This window comes from Mobula hypostoma, chromosome 10, assembly GCF_963921235.1.
Source record: "Mobula hypostoma chromosome 10, sMobHyp1.1, whole genome shotgun sequence".
NCBI classification, from domain to species: domain Eukaryota; kingdom Metazoa; phylum Chordata; class Chondrichthyes; order Myliobatiformes; family Myliobatidae; genus Mobula; species Mobula hypostoma.
This window is the reverse complement of record NC_086106.1, coordinates 10,764,220-10,792,147: the sequence shown is the minus strand read 5'-3', so window position 1 is coordinate 10,792,147 and position 27,928 is coordinate 10,764,220. Positions and strand designations below refer to the sequence as shown.

Sequence of the window (27,928 nt, the reverse complement as noted above, 5' to 3'; positions counted from 1 at the left end):
TTGTCCTGGTTTCTGACGGCGTGGAAGGGGCAGCGGGTTAAGAAGTGGAGAGTACGAGTAAGGAGAAGAGCGGTGGTAGGTAACCAGCAGACTACCCTCATTTCCTGCCGGTGTGGAACCGTAACCCGACTGGGAACGGGGCGAAGAGACCGACGGGCGCAACGTTGGAGCCTGCGGGCAGGCCTCGCCCTCCGGTGCTGATTGGTCGATCAGGTAAGGGTCGCCTGCTCTGATTGGTTCTTCAGCCTGTCAATTAGTCCGTGAGGTGGGACCTGGCAGTTCGTGGTCCCGCCCCCGGGCCATTGTTTGAATTATATTTTTATATTATTGTATATTTCAAAGTAAATTTATTATCAAATTACAGATATGTAATCATATACAACCCTGAACTCGATTTTCCTGCGGGAATTCTCAATAAATCCATTAACCACGCTAGACTCAATGCAAGACCTCACCAAGAGGGCGGATGACCAGTGTGCAAAAGACAGCAAACTCTGCAAGTGTGAAAAGAAAGGGAAAAAATAATAAATTAATAAGCAACAAATATCGAGAACATCAGAGAAAGAGTCCATAGGTGGTAGTAGGAGTTCAGTGATACGATTTTTTAAAATTCCAAAAATATGTAAATACAGAACTTTCAAGTCAACGTTTTTATAACAAGTACTGTTACTTACATGACTTGAACGTTAATACATTACTTACTCATTTACAAACTTCCCCCACCTTTTTATTCTGGCGACTTCCCCCTTCCTTTCCAGCCTGAAATGTGGGCTGTTTTCTCTTTTTCCATAGATACTGCCTGACCTGCTGAGTTCCTCTGGCATTTTGTGTGTGTTGCTTTGGATTGCTAGCATCTGCAGACTTTACTTGTGCCTGAAAGTTAATTCTGTAGTTCATCGTTCATTGTACACATATTTTAACTAATTTGCGTCCAACGGTAGGTAGAATCTGATCTGAGACCCTTCAGGGTTTTGTTTTAAATGTTGTTATTCACAAAAATTGTAGATTTAAATCTTTCCTATCCAGGATGCAGTTCAGTCTTTGAAGTGCCCGCTTGACCCTGAAAGCCTGCAGAAAGCCACTGGACACTGAAGCACGGGCGTAGCCTTACAGGGGGACTAACAGTCGGCTGAGGCCAACCCCTTGAAGCCCTGGTGCCAGGTCTTGTGAATGGTCACATCAAATCGACCAACAAGATGGTCCCCAACTGACCTGCCACCCCCTCTCCTTCTCCCTACCTGGAATACACAAGGGTGAGGAGAGTGAGGCAGCAATCAGAATTAGGTTTAATATCACTGGCATATGTCATGAAATTTGTTGTCTTTACAGCAGCAATACAGTGCAATACATGATAAATATAGAGGGAAAATCATATCACTGAACCCTTACTACCACCTATGGACTCTTTCTCTGATGTTCCCGATATTTGGTGCTTATTAATTTATTATTTTTTCCCTTTTTAAACTTGCAGAGTTTGCTGTCTTTTGAACACTGGTCATCCGCCCTCTTGGTGAGGTCTTTTATTGAGTCTAGTGTGGTTAATGGATTTATTGAGAATTCCCGCAGGAAAATCGATTTCAGGGTTGTAGATGATTACATATCTGTAATTTGATAATAAATTTACTTTGAAATATAAAATAATATAATTAAGTTAAAATAAATGGTGCAAAAAAAAACAGAAATTAAAAAAGTAGTGAGGTAGTGTTCATGGGTTCAATGTCCATTTAGGAATCGGATGGCAGAGGGGAAGAAGCTGTTCCTGAATCGCTGAGTGTGTGCCTTCAGGCTCCTGTACCTCCTTCCTGACGAAGAGGGCATGTCCTGGGTGGTGGGGGTCCGTACTGATGGACGCCGCCTTCCTAAGGCACCGCTCCTTGAAGATGTCTTGGATACAACGGAGGCTGGTACCCAAGATGCAGCTGACTAATTTTTCAAGTTTCTGTAGTGCACTTCCATCTTGTGCAGTAGCCACCGCCATACCAGATGGTGATGTAGCCACTCAGAATACTCCCCACAGTTTGTTCGTAGAAGTTTTCAAGTGTTTTAGGTTGCAAACCAAATCTCCTCAAACTCCTAATGAAACATAGCGACTGTCTTGCCTTCTTTATAACTGCATCGATATGTTGGGACCAGGTTAGACCTTCAGAGATCGTGACACCCAGGAACTGGAAACTGCTCACTCTCTCCACTTCTGATCCCTCTGTGAGGATTGGTGTGTGTTCCCTCGTCTTACCCTTCCTGAAGTCCACAATCAGCTCTCTGGTCTTACTGACATTGAGTGCCAGGTTGTTGCTGCGACACCACTCAACCAACTGGTGTATCTTGCTCCTAGAATACAACTAGAACGCAAGGAGTATCCTTTTGAAATAGTCAAACCTGACTGCAATTTCTTACCATCCATGTAAACGTGCGAACACAGCCCGGGAGACCGTGAACCAGATTAAAAAACCCGTTACCCAGTTGTGCTCTATAGAACATTCCAACACCCTCCATCTCAAGTCCCCGATGTAAAGGGGAGGGGGCAGTTTACCAGAGGTGAAGACGAACACTGGGAACTCCCCACCCTCCACTGCCTGGTAGCAGAAGGACTGCCTTGCCTTGTCTGAATGGCAGACGAGAGAAAGGAAGTGTAGAGTGTGCAGGACCAGCGTGGAATGGCATGCAGCGCAGTTCCAAAAGACCAATCACGTTGGAACGTAGAACAGCACAGCTCAGGAACAGGTCCTTGGCCCACAATGTCATACCGAGCCGATTAACTCAAGTCATCAAATGGCCAACTAAATTAATCTCTTGTGCCTACACAAATCCTTCCATTTTCCTCACATTCACGTGCCCATCTAAACGTTTCGACTGTCACCCCAGCGAGCATATTCCAGGCACCTACTGCTCTCGGTGCGAAAATACCTGCCTTACATCTCCTTCGAAATTACAGTGGTTTCTGTTTAATTGGGACACATCAGGGCCGGTACATTTTGGACCAATTAAGCAGCTGCCCCAATCAGCTGAAGTTTCATGGATGTAGTCAGAAAGGTATTTTAAATTCAGTAATACCAATTACTGAATTTAAATGAAATACAGAACAAATTGGATTCTTAACGTTATTGTAGCTGAGAGTGGTAATGAGGACAATCTCCCACTGCCTTTTAAATGCTCCTCAAATAGCCTCTGACAATCGAGTCCAGCTCCTAGCTTTCACATGTGGCTCAGCTACTAAGCCCAGCAGGACTATTTCTACTGACAGGAGAAAGGGGCAAAGGTGGATTTCCGGCGGCTTAAAACCAGCCGCTTCGGGCAGATGGGGCTCGTCTGCTGTGGCCAGCAGCTCGTCTAGGAGATGGGAAACTCTGATCTCAAACCTCAGCTGCCCTGCGGCTGTACCCACTCATGGGGAAGGCCTCTGGAGTAAACCCTGAGGGAAAAATCCGGAGCTGGAGTCCCTAAGGCAGTCCTACGTTGAGTTTAATGTGGACTGCCAACTCCTGCGATGCTGCAAGTACCAAACTGTATCAATCTGTGCAGTTCCTTTGGGTTCATCAGATGCCTGGAGAGGGGGAGCTTGCTACATGGGCAACAGCTTGCTCTCCAAATCGTACTGCCCAGGCTTGTGTATCTAGTCAGCTAGGATACAACATCATGGTTAACTCTGACCCACAGAGGCCCTCCTTACAGAACAAATTAAAACTCTACCAACAGTACCACAGTACTATAAAACTGTATTAGTTCCTAATAGTTATGATGGAGGAATTCATCCAGTGTATGCAATGAACAAAATCAGCATAATAGCTTGTGTAGATAATGAACTGCCTTCATATAATGCTATCAATGATTGGATCCCTCAAATCTTCATTTTCTTTTTTTTTTTGGCGTGCGTGTGTCCGTGTGTGCGATGTTGGTGGGGCGATGTCTTTTTCATGGCTTTTTACAAGGCGCGGAGCGAGAGAGAGAGACTGTGTGGTGCGTCATTCCTCACACAGACATTTCGCAGTATTTTTTCCTTTATTTTACGAGGTCAAGTTGCGATCTTGACACTCAACCCGGCACGGATGGAAAGCGTACTCAGGAGCAGCTCCGACTGGATTTGAACCCGGGAACCTTCGTTCCGGAGTCCGGCGCTGATGTCATTGCGCCACCAGCCGGCCCCAAATCTTCGTTTTCATTGTAAAATTCAAGATGATTGCCAAAACCTTCCAATTCTTCGTAGTTCCTAACTTGTTGAAGTAGTAAAATCATTTCATTTTCACTCCTGGTCATTTCTGGCATCTCCAAGCCTGAATGCTTGAAACTGCAAAGAGCAACACAGTTCTAAATTGTCGTACTGTTTATAACTCGCAAGCTACCAGCGACAAAAATCACTGTCTTTTGAAAACAAACACACAAGTCACACTATTAAAAAACGGTGCGCTCGTCAAATGGCCACACAACATACACACTGCTAATGCTAGTTAGAAAATGTTCAGTGATAGTTTCCTGCCCCAATTAAGTAGCATACTGTCCCAAATAAAGGAAATCCTGGTTCTTTTGTTTAGTTTTTGTTCTTTAAGAGTTGTCCCAAATAAACGGCTGCCCCGATTCACCAATGGGTCAATTAACTGGAATCCACTGTAGTTTTGGCTTGTGAGTAGAGGAGAGTTTTTGTAACGTTCATGCCCTTAATCTAAATGATCAAAGACTGAAATTAGTTCTCACTTCTACCTTCTAAAGAGTTCTATTAGTGTTCGGTGGCTTTCTCTGGGGGAAAGTGTATTTGTCAAAGTCTTTTGGGGTTATTTGCCAAGATGAAATACTCTGAACCAACTGATCTGGGACCAGTGGGTCCGCATGTTAGAGCATATTCTGAATTTAGGGTGTATGGCAAAATATTAACTTCAGCTACCAATCTTCAGACCTGAACACGGACTTTAGATTAAGTTTAAAATGCAGCTCTGGACAATAGGTTGAAGAACCAGACAGTGCTGATTAACATTCGTTTTTGGGTGTCTGGAGTGTGGGTGCGAAGAAGGAGGTGTGAAAGTTGTACGTAATTCAAAGGAAGCATTGTAGATACAGTGTAAATATAGAATTGTCCTTTGATCTGTAGCATATAAAATGTCACGTAATGTTGGGTCTTTGTGTTGGTGTGTGGCCAAGTGGTTAAGGTGTTCGTCTAGTGATTTGAAGGTCACTAGTTCGAGCCTCAGCTGAGGCAGTGTGTTGTGTCCTTGAGCAATGCACTTAATCACACAGTGCTCTGCGACGACACTGGTGCCAAGCAGTATGGGTCCTAATGCCCTTCCCTTGGACAACATCGGTGTCGTGGAGAGGGGAGACTTACAGCATGGGCAACTGCTGGTCTTCCATACAACCTTGCCCAGGCCTGCGCCCTGGAAACCTTCCAAGGCGCAAATCCATGGCCACATGAGACAAACGGATGCCTATTAAAATAATGTTGGGTCGAGCAGGCCTCTTCCTCCGGAAGGGTCTCAATGTGTTGGCTGCTGTGCCTCATTTTGTGGAATAATAGACTACTTGATACCAGCCAGCTGCGTCTCTCGGGTGACTTGGGTTACAGCACCACAAACGGTTTGTCTGATCACGCGGCAGTGTTCCATCGGGCTGAGCTAGGTTTTGTATTTAAAAGAGCAATGTTGTTTTTGGGCAGGAGGATGGCTGAGCTGCATATCATTGGACAGATCGTCGGAGCAAGCGGCTTCCCCCAGCATAACCTCTTCTGCAAATGGGGACTGCATGCAGGTAAGGCTTTCAGTGGCGATGGCTGGCGTAACAGATGCTGTTTAGTGTGTGTGGGCCATGCCAGTCAAAGCTCAAACTTGGCACAGCACCTGATGACGATGATGATGATGATTAGTGTTGATGCACGATTTATTGATAACACACCTCCACGTTCAAGTTTATTGTTATTTAACCATACCATGTATCGCGCCAAACCAGACAACGTCCAGCTGGACCAAGGTGCACAACACAGTACCCTATAACTTGCACACACAACACATAAAGTAACATTACCACAAATAAATTAACAAATAATAAGGTGCATATACAATACAAGTTTAAAAAGTGAACAGTATAATGCTGCTGGTGCTTCAGTTCAGTAGTCTTACAGTCTGGAGTAAGAAACAGTTTCCCATCCTAACAGTCCTTTCCCTAATGCTATGGTACCTCCTGCCTGATGGTGGGGGCGGGGGGGGGGGTGTCGAAGAGATTGTTGGACGGATGGGAGGGATCATTGACAATGCTAAGGGACCTGCATATGCAGCACCCCGATAAATATCTCTAAAGGGTGAAAGAGAGACACTGATGATCATTTCTTCTTTTAATGAAGAAAGACAATTTCATTTCTTAAAGGCTGTTTGGGTGGTAGGGTGGAGATGTGTCTCTACCAAAGGAGGTGTGAGGTGCTCCTTCCCTCTACAAGTCTGCAGGTCACCCTTGGGCAAGGTGTAGCATCTGCACAACCGGGTCACGTGAAGCCATGGGGGCAGGTGGTGGACGGTCGTACGAGCAGCCGGTGCAGATCACAAGTCCTGGTTATGTGACCACTGACGCCAGGCAGACAATCTCTGAAGAGTATTGATAGTGGCTGGGGTCACCCATCTTGTAAAGACACTGCCCAGAAGAAGGCAATGGCAAACCACTTGTGTAGAAAGAGTTGCCAAGAGCAACCAAGGTCAAAGACTGTGATAGCCCACGTCATGCGACACAGCACATGATGATAGGCTGTTACAACCTTGGGTCAACAAAAGTTCTTGTCAATGAAGTAACTTTGGAAGTGCAGTAAACACAAAATACTCTGCAGATACTGGGGTCAAAGCAACAAACACAACACACTGGAGGAACTCAGCAGGTTGGGCAGCATCCGTGGAAACGATCAGTACACAGGACAGAAATGCATTTGCAGCAAACTGCAAAGCCTTACACTTACATTTCTCAACTGGATATTCTATCTAGTTCTTACAGTATCTCTCTCCTCTCTTTGCAACGGGCCACCTCAAGAACTACACTCCTCCAGTTCTAACTGCCTGCACTCTGCTCAAATATGAGGACAGGTTGAGCGAGCTTCAGCTTTTCTCTTTGGAGAGGATGAGCATGAGAATTGACTTCGTAGAGGTTTACGATGCGGACGGGTCGGGGTTTACGATGCGGATGGGTCGGGGTTTACAGGGCGGACGGGTCGGGGTTCACGATGCGGACGGGTCGGGGTTCACGATGCGGACGGGTCGGGGTTTACAAGGCAGACGGGTCGGGGTTCACGATGCGGACAGGTTGAGTGAGCTTCAGTTTTTCTCTTTGGAGAGGACGAGCACGAGAGGTGACTTTATAGACGTGTACAGGGTGATAAGAGGCATAGGTAGAGTGGACTTTTCCCCGGGGTGGAAACGGCTAATCCGAGGGGGCATGATTTTAAGGTGGATGTAGGAAAGTAGAGGAGGGGATCTCGGAGGTGATTTTTATTACACAGAGAGTGGTGGCTGCGTGGAATGTGCTTCCAGGAGCAGTGGTAGAAGCAGATATATTTAGGGATGTTTAGGGATTCTTTGATAGGCGCGTGGATGAAAGAAAATGGAAGACTATGTAGGAGGGGAAGGTCGGATTGATCTTGGAGTAGGTTAACAGATCGGTACAATACCCTGAGCTGAGGGGCCTGTACTGTGCTGCATTGTTCTCTGTTCCAAAGATAGTGGGCCAGTGGCAACCTTGCATCCAACTACAGAGAAGCACATTGAGCAGATGAGAAGCCTGGAGTGCATGCAGAGAGAAGTTACTGGAATGTCCTGTATCAGCATTGGGGTTGTTCTACTTCGAATGCATAAAGTTCAGGGGAAACAGTTTGTTCGTTAAGTGGCATGTTGTATGATGTGGGCGATTGTGGTCAAAGTTGTTCTTGGCAAATTTTTCTACGGAAGTGGTTTGCCATTGCCGCCTTCTGGGCAGTGTCTTTACAAGACAGGTGACCCCCAGTCATTGTCAATACTCTTCAGAGATTGTCTGCCTGGCGTCAGTGGTCGCATAACCAGGACTTGTGATCCGCACTGGCTGCTCGTACGACCATCCACCACCTGCCCTCACGGCTTCACGTGACCCTGATCGAGGGGACTAAGCAGGTGCTACACCTTGCCCAAGGGTGACCTGCAGGCTAGTGGAGGGAAGGAACGCCTTACACCTCCTTTGGTAGAGACGTATCTCCACCCCACCACCCACTAAGTAAGTTTATGAAAAACATTTCAGTGAGGTTTGGAGAAGGAGCTGGAAAGGTAAATGTAGCTGGAATGAGAGGAGTTAACTTGTAAAATTGTCCAGCTTGCCATTGTCATCATGTGCCATGTCTTCACATAGGCAATCATGATATTTGCTAGTTTTTTCTCTCTATTATCATGTATTGCATTGTACTGCTGCTGCAAAGTTAACCAATTTCATGACATCTGCTGGTGATATTAGACCTGATTTGGATTTTGATTTAGAAATAATTAACCCACTAGGTTGTTTCTCAGGGCACAGAAATGTAAGCTATTACATCCCTGCGGTCTGCACCTTGCGGTGCAGAAGCGTTATCATGAATCAATAGAACAAAGTATTCATTGTCCATGGGAATGCAACAACTGTGTTCTGAGCAGAGAGTTTATGACTTGGCCAAGCTGTCAACCGTAAAGAGTGGATTGAGAGATGACAGTGATTACTGTTTTTTTTTAAGGAATTTGGAGGGACTTAGACTGTGTACTGACAAGTTGCTTCACCTACTGCAGAAACAGGGACATGTCCATGCCTGAAGCTGAGTAATTTCAAAGCTATTCTGCAGAAATACTATTTTGTGCTAGTCTATAGAGCAGGCTGCCTTAGAGATGCTGGCAGCAGTTAACCATGATTCTTGTAAAAATGCAAATTAAGGTTTGGGAGAATGCACACTCTGGGATGCAGTACATAAATACGATAAAGTTCAGGCACATTCTATGAAGAATGCTGCATTTGGGAGAATCGTTAAGCTCTGGTTCTTTTCCCCCACAGTCTGGGTCTGTTGCACACTAACTGCAAACTGATCTGGTATCATTGGAAGTCATTAGAAAATATTCTGAGGGATAGAATTAATCTACACTTGCAAAAGCAAGGAACGATCAGGGGGAGATGCTATCTGATTAATTTGACTTTATTTTTGCAAAAATAACTGGTTTATTTTGCTAGCCTTCAGTTTACTGCGTTTTCTTTCTTGTTGCCAATTGGCGGGTTGGGGTTGTGGGTGGGCGATATGCTCTTGTGCGAGGGAGGGGTTGGGGACTTGGGGTCTGATGTTCTTGTTTTTTTTTCCTGTGTGGGCAATCTGTCAGTTTTTGTGGGGTTTAGGGGTTTTGTCGCTGATTTTTTCGCGAGGGAAGGGGTTAAGGGTTTGATGTCACATTTTTTTGCCAGGGACGGGATTAGGGGTTTGATTTTATTGTCACTTTTTTTGCAAGGGAGGGGGTTGGGGGTTTGGGGTTTAATTTTCCAGCCTCCGTTTTCCATGTGGGCGACCTGTTAATTTTTGTGCGAGGGAGGAGGTGGGGGGGTGGTTTGGGGTTTGCGAGTTTTCTTCCTTTTACCTTTTCATGCAAGGAGGGGGTCAATGTCCTTTTTTCTGTATTTCATGACTATTTGGAGAAGACGAATATCAGAGCTGTAGCGTACATACATACTTTGACAATGAAATAAACCTTTGAATCTTTAAGAAAATATAAGACATTGGGGCAGAATTAGGCTATTCAGCCCTTTGAGACTACTCCGTCATTCCATCATGGCTGATTTATTATCTCTGTCAATCCCAGTCTCCTGCCGTCTCCCTGATCTTTGACACCCTGACTAATGAAGAGCCTATAAACCTCCACTTTTAAAAATACTCAATGACTTGGCCTCCATAGCCGTCTGTGGCAATTAATTCTGCAGATTCCCTCCCCTCTGGCTAAAGAACTTCCTCCTCATCTCTGTTCTGAGGAGGCTGTGTCCTCTGTTCCCTGACTTCCCCCACTATATGAAACTATCGATGAGGGCAGTGCAGTTGATGTAGTCTACACGGACTCCACTGAGACCTTTGGCACATTGGATCCGAAGCTGGCTTTGCACTGGGAGAAAGGGTGGTGATGGTAGTTGACACTAGTGATTAGAAGCCTAAAATTAGTGGTGTACCACAAGGATTGGTGCTTCAATCATTATTGTGTGTCTTGTATAATAATGATCTGGATATGAACTTAAGAGGCATGATTATAAAGTTTGCAGATGAAAGAAAAATTGGTATTGTCAATAGTGAGGTGGATAGCCTTGGGTTACAGAACAATTTTGATAATCTGGTAAACTGGGTGGAGCAGTGGCAAAAGGAATTTTAAACACAAAATTCTGCAGTTACTGGAAATCCAGAGCAACACCCCCAAAGTGCTGGAGGAACTCAGCAGGTCAGGCAGCATCTATGGAAAAGAATAAACATTTGACCTTTCAGGCCAAAACCCTTCATCAGGGCTGGAAATAAAGGGGGGAAGATGGCAGAATAAAAAGGTCGGAGGAGGAGGACAAGCTGGAAGGTGATAGATGAAGCCAGGTGGGTCGGAAAGGTAAAGGGTTGGAGGAGAAGGAATCTGACAGGAGAGGAGAGCGGACCATGGGAGAAAGTGAAGATGGAGGGGCACCAAGGAGAGGTGATAGGTAGGTGAGGAGAAGAGGTAAGGGGCCAGAGTGGGAATGGAAGAAGAGGGAAGTAGGAGGGGAAAAGGGGAGGGGGAAGAGAAAACAGAATTATCAGAAAGAGAAATCGATATTCATGCCATCAGGTTAGAGGCTACCTGAGAGGGGCCTCATCTTGGGGGAAGAGGACACCATGGACCAACATGTTGGAACAGGAATGACGAAAGGAATTAAAATGGTTGGTCAACGGGAAGTTCCGCTTTTGGCAGATGGAGCGGAGGTGCTCGACAAAGCAGTCCATCCTGATAATTGTGAGGCGATGCACTGCAGGAGATCTACAATGTATGCTGTGAAGGGCAGGTCCGAGGTACTGAGGAAAAAAAAGAGACCTGTGAGGGTTTATCCTTAAAAGTGGCAGCACAGGTACATAAGATGGTCAATAAGGTTTGTTGGGAGTTTGTTATCGTGGGCATAGAATATAAGACCATGGACGACAAAGTTGAGTATTGGTTAATGCAGTTGCTTTACAGTGCCAGTGATCACCGGTCAGCATTTAATTCCCACAGCTGTCTGTAAGCTGTCTGTCTGCATCTTCTCCCTGTGTTTGTGTGGGCTCCCTCCGATTACTCTGGTTTCCTTTCAACGATACTCCAAAGACGTATGGTTAGAGTCAGTAAGTGGCTGGCACTGGAAGCATGGGACGACACTAGCAGGCAACCCCTGACACAATCCTGGCTGATTTGACTTGACACAAATAATGTTTGCTCTATATCGTCGATTGCACCTCACGAGACAATTAAAGGTAATATTTAAATCTTTGGTCTTTAGAAAAGTGAATACCACATTTGGAGTACTGTGTGCAGTTCTGGTCATCGTGCTGTAGGGAGAATGTGAATGCTTAGGGTGCTTCCTGGGATGGAGTGTTTCCGTTCTGAGGAGAGACTGGATAGGCTGGTGTTGGAGCGGAGAAGACTGAGGAGAGACCTGATGAAAGTATACCAAGTTGTGGATGGAGAAACCTTTCTTCAAAACTGATGTCTAAGATCAGAAGGCTTTGGTTTAAGGTAGGGCTCCCCAACTGGGGGGGTCCATGGACCTCTCGCCTGTTGGTAGTGGTCCATACCTTTCTTTAAAAATGTTTAATTAAAGGTTGTCATGAGCCTTGTGGCCCATCAGGCTGGTGCTTATGCCGGTTTCCGTGGTGTGAAGTGATTGAGAGTACGAGACTCCCCCCCCCCCCCCCGCCAAGATAGGACGTCAGTCTATCGCGAGGTGAACCCCCAGCATTTTTGCCGGTACCCATTCTCAGCTGGGTAGACTGGAGCATTGTGTGGTTAAGTGCCTTGCTCAAGGACATGCACGCTGCCCCAGCCAAGGCTCGAACCCACAACCTTCAGATCGCTAGTCCAATGCCCTAGCCACTCGACCACGTGCCTCACTTTCTTTAAAAATAAAGGCTGTGAACTCCTGTTTCAAGGTGAGGCGTAAGAGCGCATCTGGAGAAGTTTCTTCTCACCCAGAGGGTGCTTTCCAGTCTGGACACACTGCCTGAGAAGGTGCTGGAGGCAGATACTCTTACAACGTTTGTAAAACTTTGCAACTCCTCCCTTGGAGGGTCAGACACCCTGAGCCAATGGGCTGGTCCTGGACTTCTTTCATAATTTCCTGGCATAATTTACATATTACTATTTAACTATTTATGGTTTTATTACTATTTAATTATTTATGATGCAACGGTAACGAAAACCAATTTCCCCCGAGATCAATAAAGTATGACTATGACTAATATTGGAACAAGCAGCTGATCGATTAATTGGAGATACAGCGCGAAATCGGCCCTTCCAGCTCTTCAAGCCGCACTGCCCAGCAACCCCCGACAACCCCAATTTACCCCCAACCTAATCAGGGGACAATTTACAACAGGGGCTCCCCACCTTTTCTGTACCATTAACCGAGGGGTCTGTGGACCGCAGGTTGGGAACTCACTAATTAACCTACTAACTGGCAACATACACAAAAAGTGCTGGTGAACACAGCAGACCAGGCAGCATCTATAAGAAGAGGTACAGTCGACGTTTCAGGCCGAGACCCTTCATCAGGACTAACTGAAAGAAGAGATAGTAAGAGATTTGAGAGGGGGAGGGGGAGATCCGAAATGATAGGAGAAGACTGGAGGGGAGGGGTGGAGCTAAGAGCTGGATAGTTGATTGGCAAAAGGGATACGAGGCTGGAGAAGGGAGAGGAGGCTTCCCATCCCATGATCCTCTCCCTTCTCCAGCCTGGTATCCCTTTTGCCAATCAACTTTCCAGCTCTTAGATCCACTCCTTCCCTCCAGTCTTCTCCTATCATTTTGGATCTCCCCCTCCCCCTCCCCCTTTCAAATCTCTTACTATCTCTTCTTTCAGTTAGTCCTGATGAAGGGTCTCAGCCTGAAACGTCGACTGTACCTCTTCCTAGAGATGCTGCCTGGCCTGCTGCGTTCACCAGCAACTTTGATGTGTGTTGCTTGAATTTCCAGCATCTGCAGATTTCCTCGTGTCTGCAACCTACTAACCGGTACATGTTTTGAACCTTGGGAGGAAACTGGGAGAAAATCCACACATTCCGCAGGGAGGGCATACAGAGACTCCTTGTCGAGGATGCCAGGACTGAACTCTGAACGTGACGCCCGAGCTGGATAGTGTCGAGGAACCGCTACTCCTCAGTGGCGCCCGCACTTGAATCACAAAGGCCTGGAAGGCTGCAGACCAAGTGCTGCTCGAGGAGGAGGCTTCCCATCCCATGATCCTCTCCCTTCTCCAGCCTGGTATCCCTTTTGCCAATCAACTTTCCAGCTCTTAGATCCACTCCTTCCCTCCAGTCTTCTCCTATCATTTTGGATCTCCCCCTCCCCCTCCCCCTTTCAAATCTCTTACTATCTCTTCTTTCAGTTAGTCCTGATGAAGGGTCTCAGCCTGAAACGTCGACTGTACCTCTTCCTAGAGATGCTGCCTGGCCTGCTGCGTTCACCAGCAACTTTGATGTGTGTTGCTTGAATTTCCAGCATCTGCAGATTTCCTCGTGTCTGCAACCTACTAACCGGTACATGTTTTGAACCTTGGGAGGAAACTGGGAGAAAATCCACACATTCCGCAGGGAGGGCATACAGAGACTCCTTGTCGAGGATGCCAGGACTGAACTCTGAACGTGACGCCCGAGCTGGATAGTGTCGAGGAACCGCTACTCCTCAGTGGCGCCCGCACTTGAATCACAAAGGCCTGGAAGGCTGCAGACCAAGTGCTGCTCGACTGGATTAGTCGAGGTGTACGCTCGACTGTAAGCCTAGTGTACAGTTATGCCTGCATCGTTGCCAATAATATGCCTGCCTGACCCATTCAGTACTTAAAGCAGAGTTTTCTGTGAATTCACTTTGTACAGGAAGGGCCTGTTCATTTCTGATTGACTCTGTGGTTCTACTAACAAGATAGCGAAAGGCTAAGTATATGTTTGCTGTTTCTTTTTAACTTCCTCTGACAATGTCTATGCTAACAGAGTAACCAAGTCCAAGTTCTGGGTGCTGTATTTACGATCGACTTCCTTCTCTCTGTAGGGTGTGCTTGGAAGCTCCTCTCCGGTTTAAAGGAAGGGCAAACGCAGGTGGACAACCCAGTTAACAAGGAGATGACTTACTGGTCCCACCCTATTGATGTGCACTATGCAACTAAAGGTCTTCAAGGTAAGTTGCTTTTCCCCCAGCTGAATTTTGTTTATGTCTTGTTAACTCTGGGATATCAGAGAGCACTCCAGGAGGCTATTAGGCTCTTCTTTCTGCTCATCTCAGAGGTGAGACCTTTACTGAGGTGGTCACACCCAGAGTGTAGGCTTCAAAACTTCAAAGTAAAGTTTATTACCGGATTACATGCATGTCACCACATACAACCCTGAGATTCTTTTTCCTGCAGGCATAATAAGCAACAGGATCAGTGAACAACAAACTGTGCAAATGCAGATATATAAATAGCGATAAATAACGAGAACATGAGATAATGAGATAAAGAGACCTTAAAGTGAGATCATGGGTCGTGGCTGCACCAGAAATGGAATGAGTGCAGTTATCCCCTTTTGTTCAAGAGCCTGATGGTTGAGGGGTAGTAACTGTTCTCGAAACTGGTGGTGTGAGTCCTGGGGCTCTTGTACCTTCTACCTGATGGCAGCAGTGAGAAAAGAGCATGGCCTGGGTGCTGAGGACCTTTGATGATGGATGCTGCTTTTCTATGGCAATGTTTCATGTAGAAGTGCTAGCGGTTGGGGGAGCTTTGCCTGCGATGTGCTGGGACGAATCCACTATCTTTTGTAGGGTTTTGTAGCATTGGTATTCCTGTACCAGGCCGTTGATAGTAGATGGAGAAGTAAGGGGAGTAAAGCAAGCAGTCAGGGTTCATTCCTCTCAGCGGTATCTATTCCTCTTTGGTTCTTGCTTTGGGGGTGGGGTGGAGCGTGGATGACCTATCAGGGCACGTCAGCACTGTGGCCAGCTCCGAGACTCAGCAGAGAAGGGTAAAGTCAGGGAGAGCGATCTTGATAGTTAAGGGGATGGACAGGAGGTACTGTGGCCACAAAAGGGATGCCACCATGGTGTGTTGTCTCCCAGGTGGTGGGCACCAGAATGTCTTGGAGCAGCTGCAGAAGATTCTGAAGCGGGAGGGTGAGCAGCCAGTGGTTGTGGTGCACGTTGGCATCAATGGCTTGGGTAGAAAGTGGGAAGAGGTCCTGTGCAGTGAGGATAGGGAGTTAGGGAAGAGGCCTCTAAGGTAGTAATCTCTAGATTACTCCCAGTACCACGTGCTTGTCAGGGCAGAAAATAGGATGGTAGTACTGATGAATGAGTGGCTGAGGAACTCGTGCAGGGGGTAGAGTTTCAGATATTTTGGATCATTGGGATCTCTTCTGGGGAAGGCATGATCTGTACAGAAAGGATGGATTGCACCTGAACCCGGGGGTGGGGGGCAGTTGGTATACAGGTAGATACGGTGTGTAGTGAGACTGTTAGGATGGACAGGCAGATGACAGGGTAAAATTGTAGTCGGTGGGATGAGATGAAATGTAATGTGGGAGGAAAATCAAAGAGGGTGAAGAGTACAGGACTGAAGATGCTATATATTTGAATGTACATAGTTATGGAATAAAGTAGATTATCTTGCAGTGCGGTTAGAGATGGGCAGGTATGACGTTGTGGGCATTACTGAGTTATGGCTGAAAGAAGAATATAGTTGGGAGCTTAATGTCTGAGGATACGTATTGTATCAAAAAGGACAGGCAGGTAGGTAGAGGGTGTAGGGTAGTTCTGTTGGTAAAAATGAAGTCCTAAATCCATGGAAAGAGGTGACATAGGATTGGAAGATGTAGAATCCTTGTGAGTAGAGTTAAGAATCTGCAAGGATAAAAAAAACTTTGATAGGGATTATATACAAGTCTGAACAGTAGCTAGGATGTGGGATATAAATTACAACAGGAGATAGAAAAGACATGTATAAAAGACAATGTTACAATAGTCATGGGGGATTTTAATATGCAGGTAGATTTGGAAAATAAGGTTGGTGCTGGATCCCAAGTGAGAGTATTTGTAGAATGTCTACAAGATGGGTTTTTAGAGCAACTTGTGGTTGAGCCCACTAGGGGAAAGGCAATTCTGGATGGGGTGTTGTGCAATGAACCCAGGGTTGATGAGGGAGCTTGTGGTAAAGGAACTTTTAGGTGGTAGTGAACATAATATGATAGAATTCAAGCTGCAGTTTGAGCGGGTGGAGGTGAAGTCAGATGTATTAGTATTAAAGTGGAGTAAAGGGAATTACAGAGGCTTGAGAGGGGAGCTGGCAAAAGTTGATTGGAAGTGGACACGAGTGCGGATTGCAGAACAGCAATGGCTGGAGTTTCTGGGAGCATTTTGGAAGGCGCAGGATAGATACTTGCTAAAGGAGGAGAAGTATTCTAAAGGCATGATGACGCAACCAAGGAAAGTCAAAGAAAGCATAAAAGCAAAAAAAAAGGCATATAATACAGCAAAAATGAATGGGAAGTTAGACAATTGGAAAGCTTTTAAAAACAAACACAAAGCAACTGAAAAGCCATAAAGAGAGAAGAGATGAAATATGAAAGTAAGCAAGCTGATACTATAAGAGAGGATACAAAAAGTTTTTTTTCCAATATATCGAATAAAAGAGGGGTGAGAGTGGATATTGGACCGCTAGAAAATGATGCTGGTAGCAATGGGGGACAACTTCAGTATTTTGTGTCAGTCTTCACTGTGGAAGTCACTAACAAAGTACATATATGTCACTGTATACAACCCTGAGATTCATTTAGAGTCTACTGAGTCCTTCAGAAGATCGTGAAATTACCAATTGGTTTAGATAGTTCAAAAGTGCGTTACCTAAAAGGAAATTACAAGCTGCAGATTGCAGTGAGAGTAGTGGAGTGTTGACGGCTCTGGGCCTGTACTAGTTGTAATTTAGAAGTATGGGGGGGGGGAATCTCATTGAAAACCATCAAATACTGATAGGTCTATTTAGAGTGGATTTGGGGAGGATGCTTCCTATAGTGGGTGAGTCAAAGAACAGGGGTGAGAACCTCAAAATAGAAGAATATTTATGCAGAAGAGAGATGAGGAGGAACCACTTTAAGCCAGAGGTTGGTGAATCTGTGGAATTCATTGCCACGGACAGTTGTGGCGGCCGTATCACTGAGTATATTTAAGGCAGAGGATGATGCGTTCTTGCGTAGTCAAAGGTTATGGGGAGCAGGCAACAGAATAGGGTTGATCAGCCATGATGGAATGGCAAAAGAGAGTCGATGGGTGGAATACCCTAATTTTGCTCATATTCCTTATAGTTAAATCCTTCTCCAAGAGGATCACAACCATGTTGTTGGGTTTGGAGGTTTGCGTGCCTCAGTGACCCGGAGAGCGATGCTGGCTGGAGTCAGGGCTTTATGCTTTGGCTCTTGGTAGGGTCACCCATGCCAAACAGGTCAAAGGGTAGAGGCCAGACTAAGAGTGGGCCAGATTCAGGGGATGAGCTCGGGGCTAACAAGCCTGACCAGTAAAACAAAATTGTTAGGAAACCAGCAATGAAGAATCCTTCTATATCCGTGTACAGCGGTTTTCCCGAGTCTCTGCCCGGGACCTGTGTGACTGACAGTAGTGAAAACCGAGAGGAAGCGACTGGCACGATGAAGTCCCCCAGAGATGGAGGACCTTCAGTGCTGCCCTAAATGCCAGTGGTGTAATGGAAAGTAATAATGGTTATATCGTACCTATAGAAATATACTCACACAGAATGGAAACAGACCCCTTGAACTGCCATCTCCAGCTCAACCATACTAATTCCATTTACCACCACTTGTTCTGTAACCTTCCATTCCCTGGTGATTTAACTCTGCATCTAGTTACTTCTCAGATATTGTCTCCATCACCCCCTCAGGCAGTTCAGGATGTTCCAGGTTCCAGCCATCTTCTTCCTGAGATCCCTTCTGATGTTATTTACCAGATCCCTTCCCTCCAACCTCCCGTTTCTCCTGCCCCAAACCTCTCCCCTCTACTTTAGGCACCTGTGTTCGGATAAGAAGACCCTGATGGGAGCTATTTACAAACTTCCTCATCTTAACCCATATACCTTTGGAACGTGGGAGTAAACCAGAACACCCGGAAGAAATCACAGGGAGAAAGTACTTCCAGCGGCAGGAATGGAACCAGAATGTGGTCTACAAATTGCAGTGGGAGATAGAAAAAACATGTCAAAAAAGCCAATGTTACGTTAGTCGTGGGGGGATTTCAATATACAAATAGATTGGGGAAAATCAAGCTGATACTGGTTACGGGGAGAAGGCAGGAGATCAGGGCTGAGAGGGAAATGGATCAGCCATGATAAAATGGCGGAGCAGACTTGATGGGCCAAATGGTCTACTTCTGCTCCTATATCTCATGGCTAGCTCTCCGACTAACTCCCTATCAGGGACGGCACAGTAACATGGCAGAAAGTGCAATGGTTTTACAGTGCCAGCAGTCTCTAATTGGGGTTTCATTCCTGCTGCCACTGTAATTACGTTCTCCCCGTGACCCCATGGGTTTCCTCCCACATTCCAAAGACGTGTGGGTTAGGGTCGGTGAGTTATGACACTGGAAGTGTGGTGACACTTGTGGGCTGCTCTCTGATTTAATTTACATTTCACTGTATCTTTCAATATGCATGTGACAAATAAAGCTAATTTAATCTAATCTACGAGGACCACCACCTTGTCATGGGGTTTGGAGGCTTGCGTGCCTCAGTGACCCATCACCTAGAGTCAGGGCTCTTGGTAGAGTCAAGGGTAGAGGACAGAGGTTCACCGGTCCTCCAGGTTCAGGGGTTCAGCTCAGGTGGTTTGGAGGTTCCATAACAAAATTGTTACGGAAACAGTGATAAAGAATCCTTCGACATCTGAGTGTGATGGTATTCCTGAGTCTCCACTTGACAGTAGTGAAAACCGAGAGGAAGCTCCTGACATGATGAAGGAAGCCATGAACACCGCCAGAGATGGAGGACCTTCATTGCTGCCCGAAACGTCCACCAGCGGCGTAACAGGCAGTTTAAAAACAAAGCTCCACATAATTTTGTGCACCCCTGTTACGATCACCCCTTCCAGGGATTTCTCCAATACCACTTTTAACATTCATGGTGAATTTGCTTCAGGTGGTATTTTGGTGACCATAATTCACTGCCAAATGAATTCTCTCCTTCACCCCTTTGTTTCCTTGGAGAATTAAGTTTGTGTTGTTGAAACGCTGACCATCCCATCATTGGAAACTTTCTCTCGATTTATACCCTTGGTAATTTGTATAGGGGTGGCCGGTTGGAGATGCCGTCTCTACCAAAGGTGCTCCTTCCCTCCACTACCATGCAGGTCACCCTTGGGCAAGGTGTATCACCTGCACCTGCTTAGCAACCCCGCTCCAAATCAGGGTCACATGAAGCCGTGGGAGCAGCTGGTGGAGGAACTGTGCCTATCACAAGTTCTAGTTATGTGATCACTGCCGGCGAGCAGACAATCTCTGAAGAGTATTGATAATGGTTGGGGGTCATCCATCTTGTGAAGACACTGCCCAGAAGAAGGCAGTAGCAAGCCACTTCTGCAGAAGAATTTTCCGAGAACAATCACGGTCAAGGCCACGATCACCCACGTCATATGACACGGCACTTAATGATGATGGTGATGATGTAATTTGTATGTCTCTCTTGGGCAGCACATTGGCACGGTGTGCTGTCTTACTGCTCCGGTAACCCAGGTTTGATATTGGCTCAGTGGTGGAGTTTGCACTTCTCCCTGTGACTGTGCGTGTTTCTCGTACGTCCCAAATTGGCAGATGAATCAAGGTGGCGTCAATGGGCATGCGAGAGGGAAAGGGTTGCAGGGATGGGAAGGTTCAGAGAGCTGGCAAAGACTCGATGGACTGAATGGGTTCATACTTCATAAATTAAAATCTCCCCTTTCTCCTTTGTACGTGGATCTAGATCCGTGGCTGGATGTGGCTTGGCCTCCGCTCCACCTTCCTCTATTCCCTGTAACTCTCAACTTCCTTACAGACTAACAATCTGTCTTGGCTGTAAATGTATTCAGTGATCTGTTCTCCACAGCTGTTGGGGTAGAGAATTTCAAAGACATAAACCTTTGAGGGAAGAACTTCCTCTCATCTCAATCTTAAGACCATAAGATATAGAAGCAGAATTAGACCATTTGGCCCATTGATTCTGCTCCTCCATTTCATCATGGCTGATCTATTTTCTCCCTCAGCCCCAATCTCCTGCCTTCTCCCCGTAGCCCTTCATGCCCTGACCAATCAATAATCTGCCTTAAATATACCCAATGACTTGGTCTCCACAGCCGCCTGTGGCAATGAATTCCACAGATTCACCACTGTCTGGCTAAAGAAATTCCTCCTCATCTCCGTTCTAAAAGGATGCCCCTCTATTCTGAGACAGTGTCCCCTGGTCTTAGACTCTCCCACCAAAGGAAACATCCTCTCCACATCCACTCTATCGAGGCCTTTCACCATTCGATAGGTTTCAATGAAGTCACCCCTCATTCTTCTGAATTCCAGTGAGTAGAGGTCCAGAGCCATTAAACGCTGGGTGAACTCTTAATTTAATTTACGTATTCCACTTGATTCCCTCACAGCACAGAACGGTTCTCAGCAATGAATTATGCTCAAATCTGTCAACTGGACAATCAAAACAAAACCTAACTTGTAGCTTTTTTGCAGCTACTGCTTGCCAAATACAGCAGTCTGCTGGAGAGTTTGTCCCCATTCCCTTCACTCACACAGTGCTCCATAGCTCGTTGAAGGTTCAATTAAACTGATTGAATTATATAATTGATTCATGGTTAATGAGCTGTTGTCCAGATAGGCCTGAGAGAAAGTTTGCAATCTTGTTTCCCATTCTGACAGAACAAAACCAGCAGAGAGAAAAGGTTAATCGAATAAGACAAAACAAGCGAAGCTTTTGGCAAGTCATGTGCTTTGAAGTTGAGGTCTTTCTGCCTGTCAGAGCCATTAGAAGGGAGGAGAGAATGGGAAGAATTGTTGGGGAGAGGGAAGAAGGGAGCTTGCTGTTTGGAAAGGAAAACCTTGTGGCAGTTAATGAGGAAAAATCACTGCAGGCATCTCATAGAATTGTAAAATGCAGCTGGAGGCCATTGGGCCCGTCACAGCCATGCCAACAGTTCAAAGAACCACTGCACATCCCATTCTTTCTTTATCAATCTTTTTATTAATTTGAAAAAAGTACAAATATGCAAACAAGAGGAGAATTATCTCAAATATCTATATCGATAACAATACATACAAAAGGTAAAATAAACATGATCAAGATCATACATAGTATTAATCTAATAGTATATAATAAAAAATAAAATAACAAATCCCATTCCTCTGGCCTCTCCCTCTGTTCCTTGCTGCGCCCTGTGGCACATCGGCTGACAACCTTGCCATTCCTTTAGCATTTTTGTCTTTTTTTTACTGAAGCCGAGTTGCTAGATCAACGGATGGAAAGCGTGCAAGGAGCCAGCCGGATTTGAACCCAGGACAACTCTCCTCGAAGTCCGGTGTGGATGCTGCTACACTACCGACTGGTCAACTGCTGACCACTGTGTACATATTTTTATCTTAAACAGGGGTTCTGTTCCCCATGGAAATTCTCATTGAATCTGCTCATAGAGTCTTAAGTCATAAAAAAGTACAAGACAGAAACGGGCCCTTTGGCCCATCTAGTCCATGCCAAGCCATTTAAATTGCCTACTCCTATCAACCTGGACCAGACCATAGCCCTCCATACCCCTACCTTCCATGTACCTCTCTAAATTTCTCTTGTGTGTTGAAATCGAGCTGGCATGCACCACTTGCTCTGGCAACTCGTTCCGCACTCTCACCACCCTCTGAGTGAAGAATGTTCAAAGGGAGAGCTCACTTGGCCTTTCAAGTCTGTCTTGCCTTTCAACAAAGCCATAGTTGATCTGTGATCTAACTGTAGCTCTCCACCTTAAGTTTAATGTTCCCCTTAAACTTTTCAACTTCCACCCTTAGCCCGTGACCTCTGGTTGTAGTCCTATCCAACCTCAGTGGGGAAAGATCTGCTTGCATTTACCCTATCTATACCCCTCATAATTTTGTATACCTCTCATCACATAAGACTTTGAATCATCTCCTCTACATCCTTAATGTAAAAGAAAATCTGTGTCCTTACTACTTTCCCCTTTCTATTGGGATCTGATTTGGAATAGAAGTTACCCAGCGCTTATTGTTGTGATGTACAGCTGCTGACTGGTGGTATTCTTTCCTAGACAGGAACCACCTGAGACCATCAGTGCCTTGAGCCTGCTTTTAAGATCATCCCTGCTCTACACTCAACACCTTTAGTCCGAACCCCTTAACACCAGTGGGTAGACAAAAACCTCCCAATCTTAATTTTTGAAATTAGCATAAGACCAGAGTGTTCCGAACTGAGTGTTTCCTAATTTCACCTCCGAAGGGACCTGTTTTCAATGTTTCCACTCAACCTCCCATTCCTACGCTCTGCCACCAGTCGAAAGGGTTCCTCGTCATTTGTCTTCTAACTTGAATTCAATTAAAGTTTAATTGTCATTCAACCATATGTGAGTACAGCCAAATGAGACAGTGTTATTCTGGGGTCAAGGTACAAAACATAGTACCAACAGTCACTCACAGCACAAAGTGCACACATCATATAGCAAGCTCAAATGATACCACAGTCACGTCAGAAACTCGCGCCATCGATCTGCAGTCAACCACAATAGAGCTTGTCTTCTGCCGAGTGACGACTGGGGGCAGCACCGACTCCAGCCTAGACGCTGTGCCGCACCGCCCTGCCCCGCCCCCGGTGGAGCGCACCGTCTTCCACACCTTCCTCACGTCTGCAAGAACTTAGCAATTTGCCACTACTTGGTTTCCTGCATTTGAAAGACTGCCTGGGCTTGTGCTCCTGATCACTAGCCAACCTGCTCTGTTTTGGAACGTGATAATGGAAGAGGTCACTTGGCCTTTCAACAAAGCCATAATTGATCTGTGATCTAACTGTAGCTCTCCATCTTAAGTTTCAGTATTATTGGTTATCAGTTAGATTTCTTCCACATGTGGGCACGTGGCCAAGTGGTTAAGGCGTTGGACTAGCGACCTGAAGGTAGTGAGTTCGAGCCCCAGCCGAGGGAACGTGTTGTGTCCTTGAGCAAGGCACTTAATCACACATTGCTCTGCGACGACACTGGTGCCAAGCTGTATGGGTGCTTCCCTTGGACAACATTGGTGTCGTGGAGAGGGGAGACTTGCAGCATGGGCAACTGCTGGTCTTCCATACAACCTTGCCCAGGCCTGCGCCCCGGAGAGTGAAGACTTTCCAGGCGCAGATCCATGGTCTCGCAAGACTAACGGATGCCTTTAACTGCCTGTTACACCACTAGGGCAGCAGTGAAGGTCCTCCATCTCTGGCGATGTTCAGGGCTTCCTTCATCATGTCGGTACTCAGTTTTCAGTACTGTCAGTCATGCAAGTCCCGGGTGGAGACTCAGGAATACCGTCACACTCAGATGTAGAAGGATTCTTCATTGCTGTTTCCGTCACAATTCTGTTTGACCAGTCAGGGTTGTTAGCCCTGAGCTGAACCCCCAAACCAGTGGACCACTCTTAGCCTGGCCTCTACCCTTTGACCTGCTTGGCATGGGTGACCCTACCAAGAGCCAAAGCATAAACCCCTGACTCCAGCCAACATGGAGGGACAACATGGAGGCACTGCAAACCTAATGACAAGAATGTTGTCCTGTTAGAGGATTTGATTTAAGATTTATGAATGAAGTGTCCATTCATTAGGGAACTTGTTACATAAATGAGCTAACGGGAGGGACCTAGTGGGTGAGAGGTGCTGTATTGTGGGTGCTGACTTCCCTATAAGTACAGTGGGTAATGCAGATGCACGCCTACACCCTTCCCAAAAAGCAGTCACATTTCTGCGCGCATCTCTTGTGTCAGTTGTGTTACAGGAGAGGGTAACGATTGACCTAGGGTGCCTGCTTTCCTGGTTGCAAGCTCACTGTGGCATTGTTTTGAGCGGGTAGGGAAGAGATTCTGTGTGTCAGTAGCGGACGGTACGTTTTAGAGGGGAGGGAGCAACAAGAAGAGGAAGGAGGAATCCTGGTCTCGGACAGCAGACTGACTCTGTTCCCCCCTCAGGCTGGCCCAAGCTCTTCCTGCAAGTGTGGCATCAGGACTCCTTCGGCCGGAGCGAGCTCTACGGCTACGGTTTCTGCCACATCCCCAGCAGCCCAGGCTTCCACCAGCTGGACTGCGTCACCTGGCGGCCCCTGGGCACCTGGCAGGAGCAGCTGTCCCAGATGTTTGTTGGCGGCGGCCCCCAGCTGAAACACAGCGACCTGATCTACACCGGGGCTGACCGCTACCGGCTCCACACCGTGGCCATGGGCAAGGTCCACCTCCAGCTCAATATCATCCTCCGCAACTTTGACCGGTACGGGGTGGAGTACTGAGCGGCGAGCTGGCGCCATCGCAGGGTGAGGATGTTGACTGGGCATGGCGGGCGGGGGGGGGTTCTCCGTACGTTTCTCCTGACGCCTCTTGCCTGTGAGACAGTCTTCCTCGTGCGCAAGACCCTCCCAACTCCACTTCTGCTGCACTGACTCAGAGTCCGCCCACACGGACACGAAATAACAGTAAGTACAGGCCATTCTGGCTCTTCTAGTCTGCTCCGTTATCCGGGAAGATTGTGGCTTGTCCGATCCAGTCTCAGCCCTGCTACCCTGTCTGATGGTCAACTCTGCCACAAAGGTTTACCCACCTCACATTCCACAGCTCTCTTGGATCGATCATTCCTGATTTATGATCCTGAGAGAAGGAAACAACAGGAATTCTGCAGATGCTGGAAATTCAAGCAACACACATCAAAGTTGCTGGTGAACACAGCAGGCCAGGCAGCATCTCTAGGAAGAGGTACAGTCGATGTTTCAGGCCGAGACCCTTCGTCAAAACTAGGGTCTCGACCTGAGAGAAGGACTTCCTTTTCCAGTAGACCTCAAGACACAGGAGCAGAATTAGACCATTTACCCAGTTGAGTCTTTTCCACCATTCAATCATGGCTGATTTAGTATCCCTCTCAACCCCATTCTCCTGCCTTCTCCCTGGAACCTTTGACACCCTCACTAATCAAGAACTTATCACGCTCTGCTTTAAATATACCCAGTGACTTGACCTCCACAGCTGTCTGTGGCCACAGATTCACCACTCTCTGACTAAAGCAATTCATCTTCCTGTCTGTTCTAAAGGGATGACCTTCCGTTCTGAGGCTGTGCCCTGTGGCCCTCGACTCTCCCGCTATCGGAAACATCCTCTCTCCATGCACTCTATCTAACCTTGCAATATTCGGTAGATTTCAGTGAAATCCCACCCCCCGCCCCCGGCTCATTCTTTTAAACTCCAGCGAGTACAAGCCCAGAGCCATCAAACACTTCTCATGGGTAACCCTTTCATTCCCGGGATCATTCTTTTAATCCCCCCCGTTGACCCTCACCAGTGGCAGCACATCCCTTTCTCAAATACGGGGCGCAAAACTGCTCACAGTACTCCAAATATGGTCTGCCCAATGTCTTGAGAGGCCTCAGCATTACACCTTTGCTTTTATATTCGAGTCCCCTGGAAGTGAGTGCTAACGTTGCATTTGTTCCAGCTTTGCTCCCCCATCTGAAACTATGCTCCCGCACTCCAGTTCTGGGCTTTGCTACCGCAAATTACATCTCACATACGATAGTGAGAACAAACCTGATTCCGATCATAAACACGAGAAATTCTCCTGATAGCTACAAGTTCAGGATGCTGACAATCTTGATCAACACGCACAAAAGGCTGGAGGAACGCAGGGCGGCGCGGTAGTGTAGTGGTTAGCACGACGTTTTACAGTGCAGACGACCCTGGTTCGATTCCTGCCCGCTGCCTGTAAGGAATTTGTACGTCCTCTCCGTGATCGCGTGGGTTTCCACTGGGTGCTCAGGTTTCCTCCCAAGTAGGTTAATTGGTCATTGTAAACTGTCCCCGTGTTTACTGGGTGGAAGGGCCTGTTCTGTGCTGTATCTCTATAAATGAATAATAAATCAGACAGCATAATAAATAAGCAGTTGTCGTTTCAGGCTGAGACCCTTCAGCTGATGATGGGTCGTGACCCAAGACGCTGACTGTTTATTCTTCTTCTTAGATGCTGCCTGACCTGCTGAGTTCCTCCAGCAGCTTGTGTGTGTTGAATCAGATTCTGGTTCTTCTCAAGATAAGATATCCTGTTGTCCTTCTCCGAATATTGTACATATCATTGAGAGAACCGGTGGACCACGCTTAGTCTGGCCTCTACCCTTTGACCTGTTCGGCATGGGTTACCCTACCAAGAGCTGAAGCACGAGGCCCTGACTCCAGCCAACATTGAGCCACGCAAGCCTCCAAACCCAATTACAAGTCTGTGGTCCTCTTGGAGGATTAGATTTAAGACTTAAAAATGAAGCATCCATTAAGATTGATTCTCCTCACAAACTCCAGTGGGTGAAGCTTGCATCTTCCCTGAGCTTCCTCCAGTACAAGGATATCCCTCCTTGGGAAAGGAAACAAAATGGAAATTTAAAAAATGCTGGAAATCCTTAAGTAAAAGGGAACACTCAACCGATCAGGCAGGATCTGTTGAGAATGAACCATAGAGTTCATGTTTCAACTTGAATTTAAAATCTTGTAACTAACTTTTGTTCTCTCTAGTTTGGATGAAGGATATTTGATCTGATATATTAATTCTGTTACTCTTTCTGCAGAGGCTGAGCGTTTCCCGCATTCTTTTTGCTTTTGTGTGTGGTCTCATTACTGTAAACTTACAGACAGACTCCCTACTCCTTGCAATGAAGGTTTTCGCCTTGCTGAAATGGGCATTGATGGTCCAGCGATGACCCTGTGCCCAGCATACTAACCATTGCTATGGGCTGCGACACTTCCATTAAGCTGACACTGGTTCTTGTTGCATTTGTAACTGCAAATTGGAATGCTTCGTGTCAAGTTGCTGAGTGATCATATCGCCTGTTTGGAACATGATAGGCTTTGTGACTGACCCTGCAGAGCTGGTAGCCGGACGGGATGCAGCTGGTGGAGGAATATCACTGGATGTGGCCTTGTGTGGCTCGGTGATCCCAGCTAAGGACCTTGTGAGTTGTGACCAACTCATGTTATTGAGAATAACAGTAAACACCGTCAGTTTAACCCATGCAATCCCAGAATATAATTACCCCCAGTATTATATGTCTCTCATTATCTTGGTCCATGGGATAAACGCAAGCCGGGCCTGATCAACCCTGGCTGGGTCACCTCGGGGAGGCTGTCTAATGGTTAAAGACCCGAAACACCCAATGACCTGAGGATGCATTACTGATGGTGCGCCCCTGTCCACACCCGGTTCGTTAAACCAAGTGGTGCCGGACCACGATAATGAAAGGCATGGGCCAGATTAAACTGGCTCCACTACACCACCCTATCCACCATATCACCTCGTAGCTCACCACACAAATCTCCACAACCTTACCTCTCCCAGCCCCACATGTACATCCACCATTCCTACCCTCAAACCTAAACCCAAGGTCCAAAGGGGTCCACACCCCCACTAACCCGAGCCGCACCCCGATTAACCCTGGCCACACCCCCACTAACCCGAGCCACACCCCGATTAATCCAGGCTGCACCCC

The 27,928-nt window shown here is 46.6% G+C and overlaps 1 protein-coding gene across 1 annotated transcript; it reads left to right on the top strand.

Moving 5' to 3' along the window:
- b9d2 (B9 domain containing 2) lies at positions 1-27,928 on the top strand. Its single transcript, XM_063061265.1, has 5 exons — positions 1-213; positions 5,639-5,730; positions 14,226-14,351; positions 24,387-24,724; positions 27,011-27,928. The coding sequence occupies exons 2-4, from the start codon at positions 5,643-5,645 to the stop codon at positions 24,698-24,700; spliced, it is 528 nt and encodes a 175-aa protein (XP_062917335.1). The 5' UTR covers positions 1-213; positions 5,639-5,642; the 3' UTR covers positions 24,701-24,724; positions 27,011-27,928.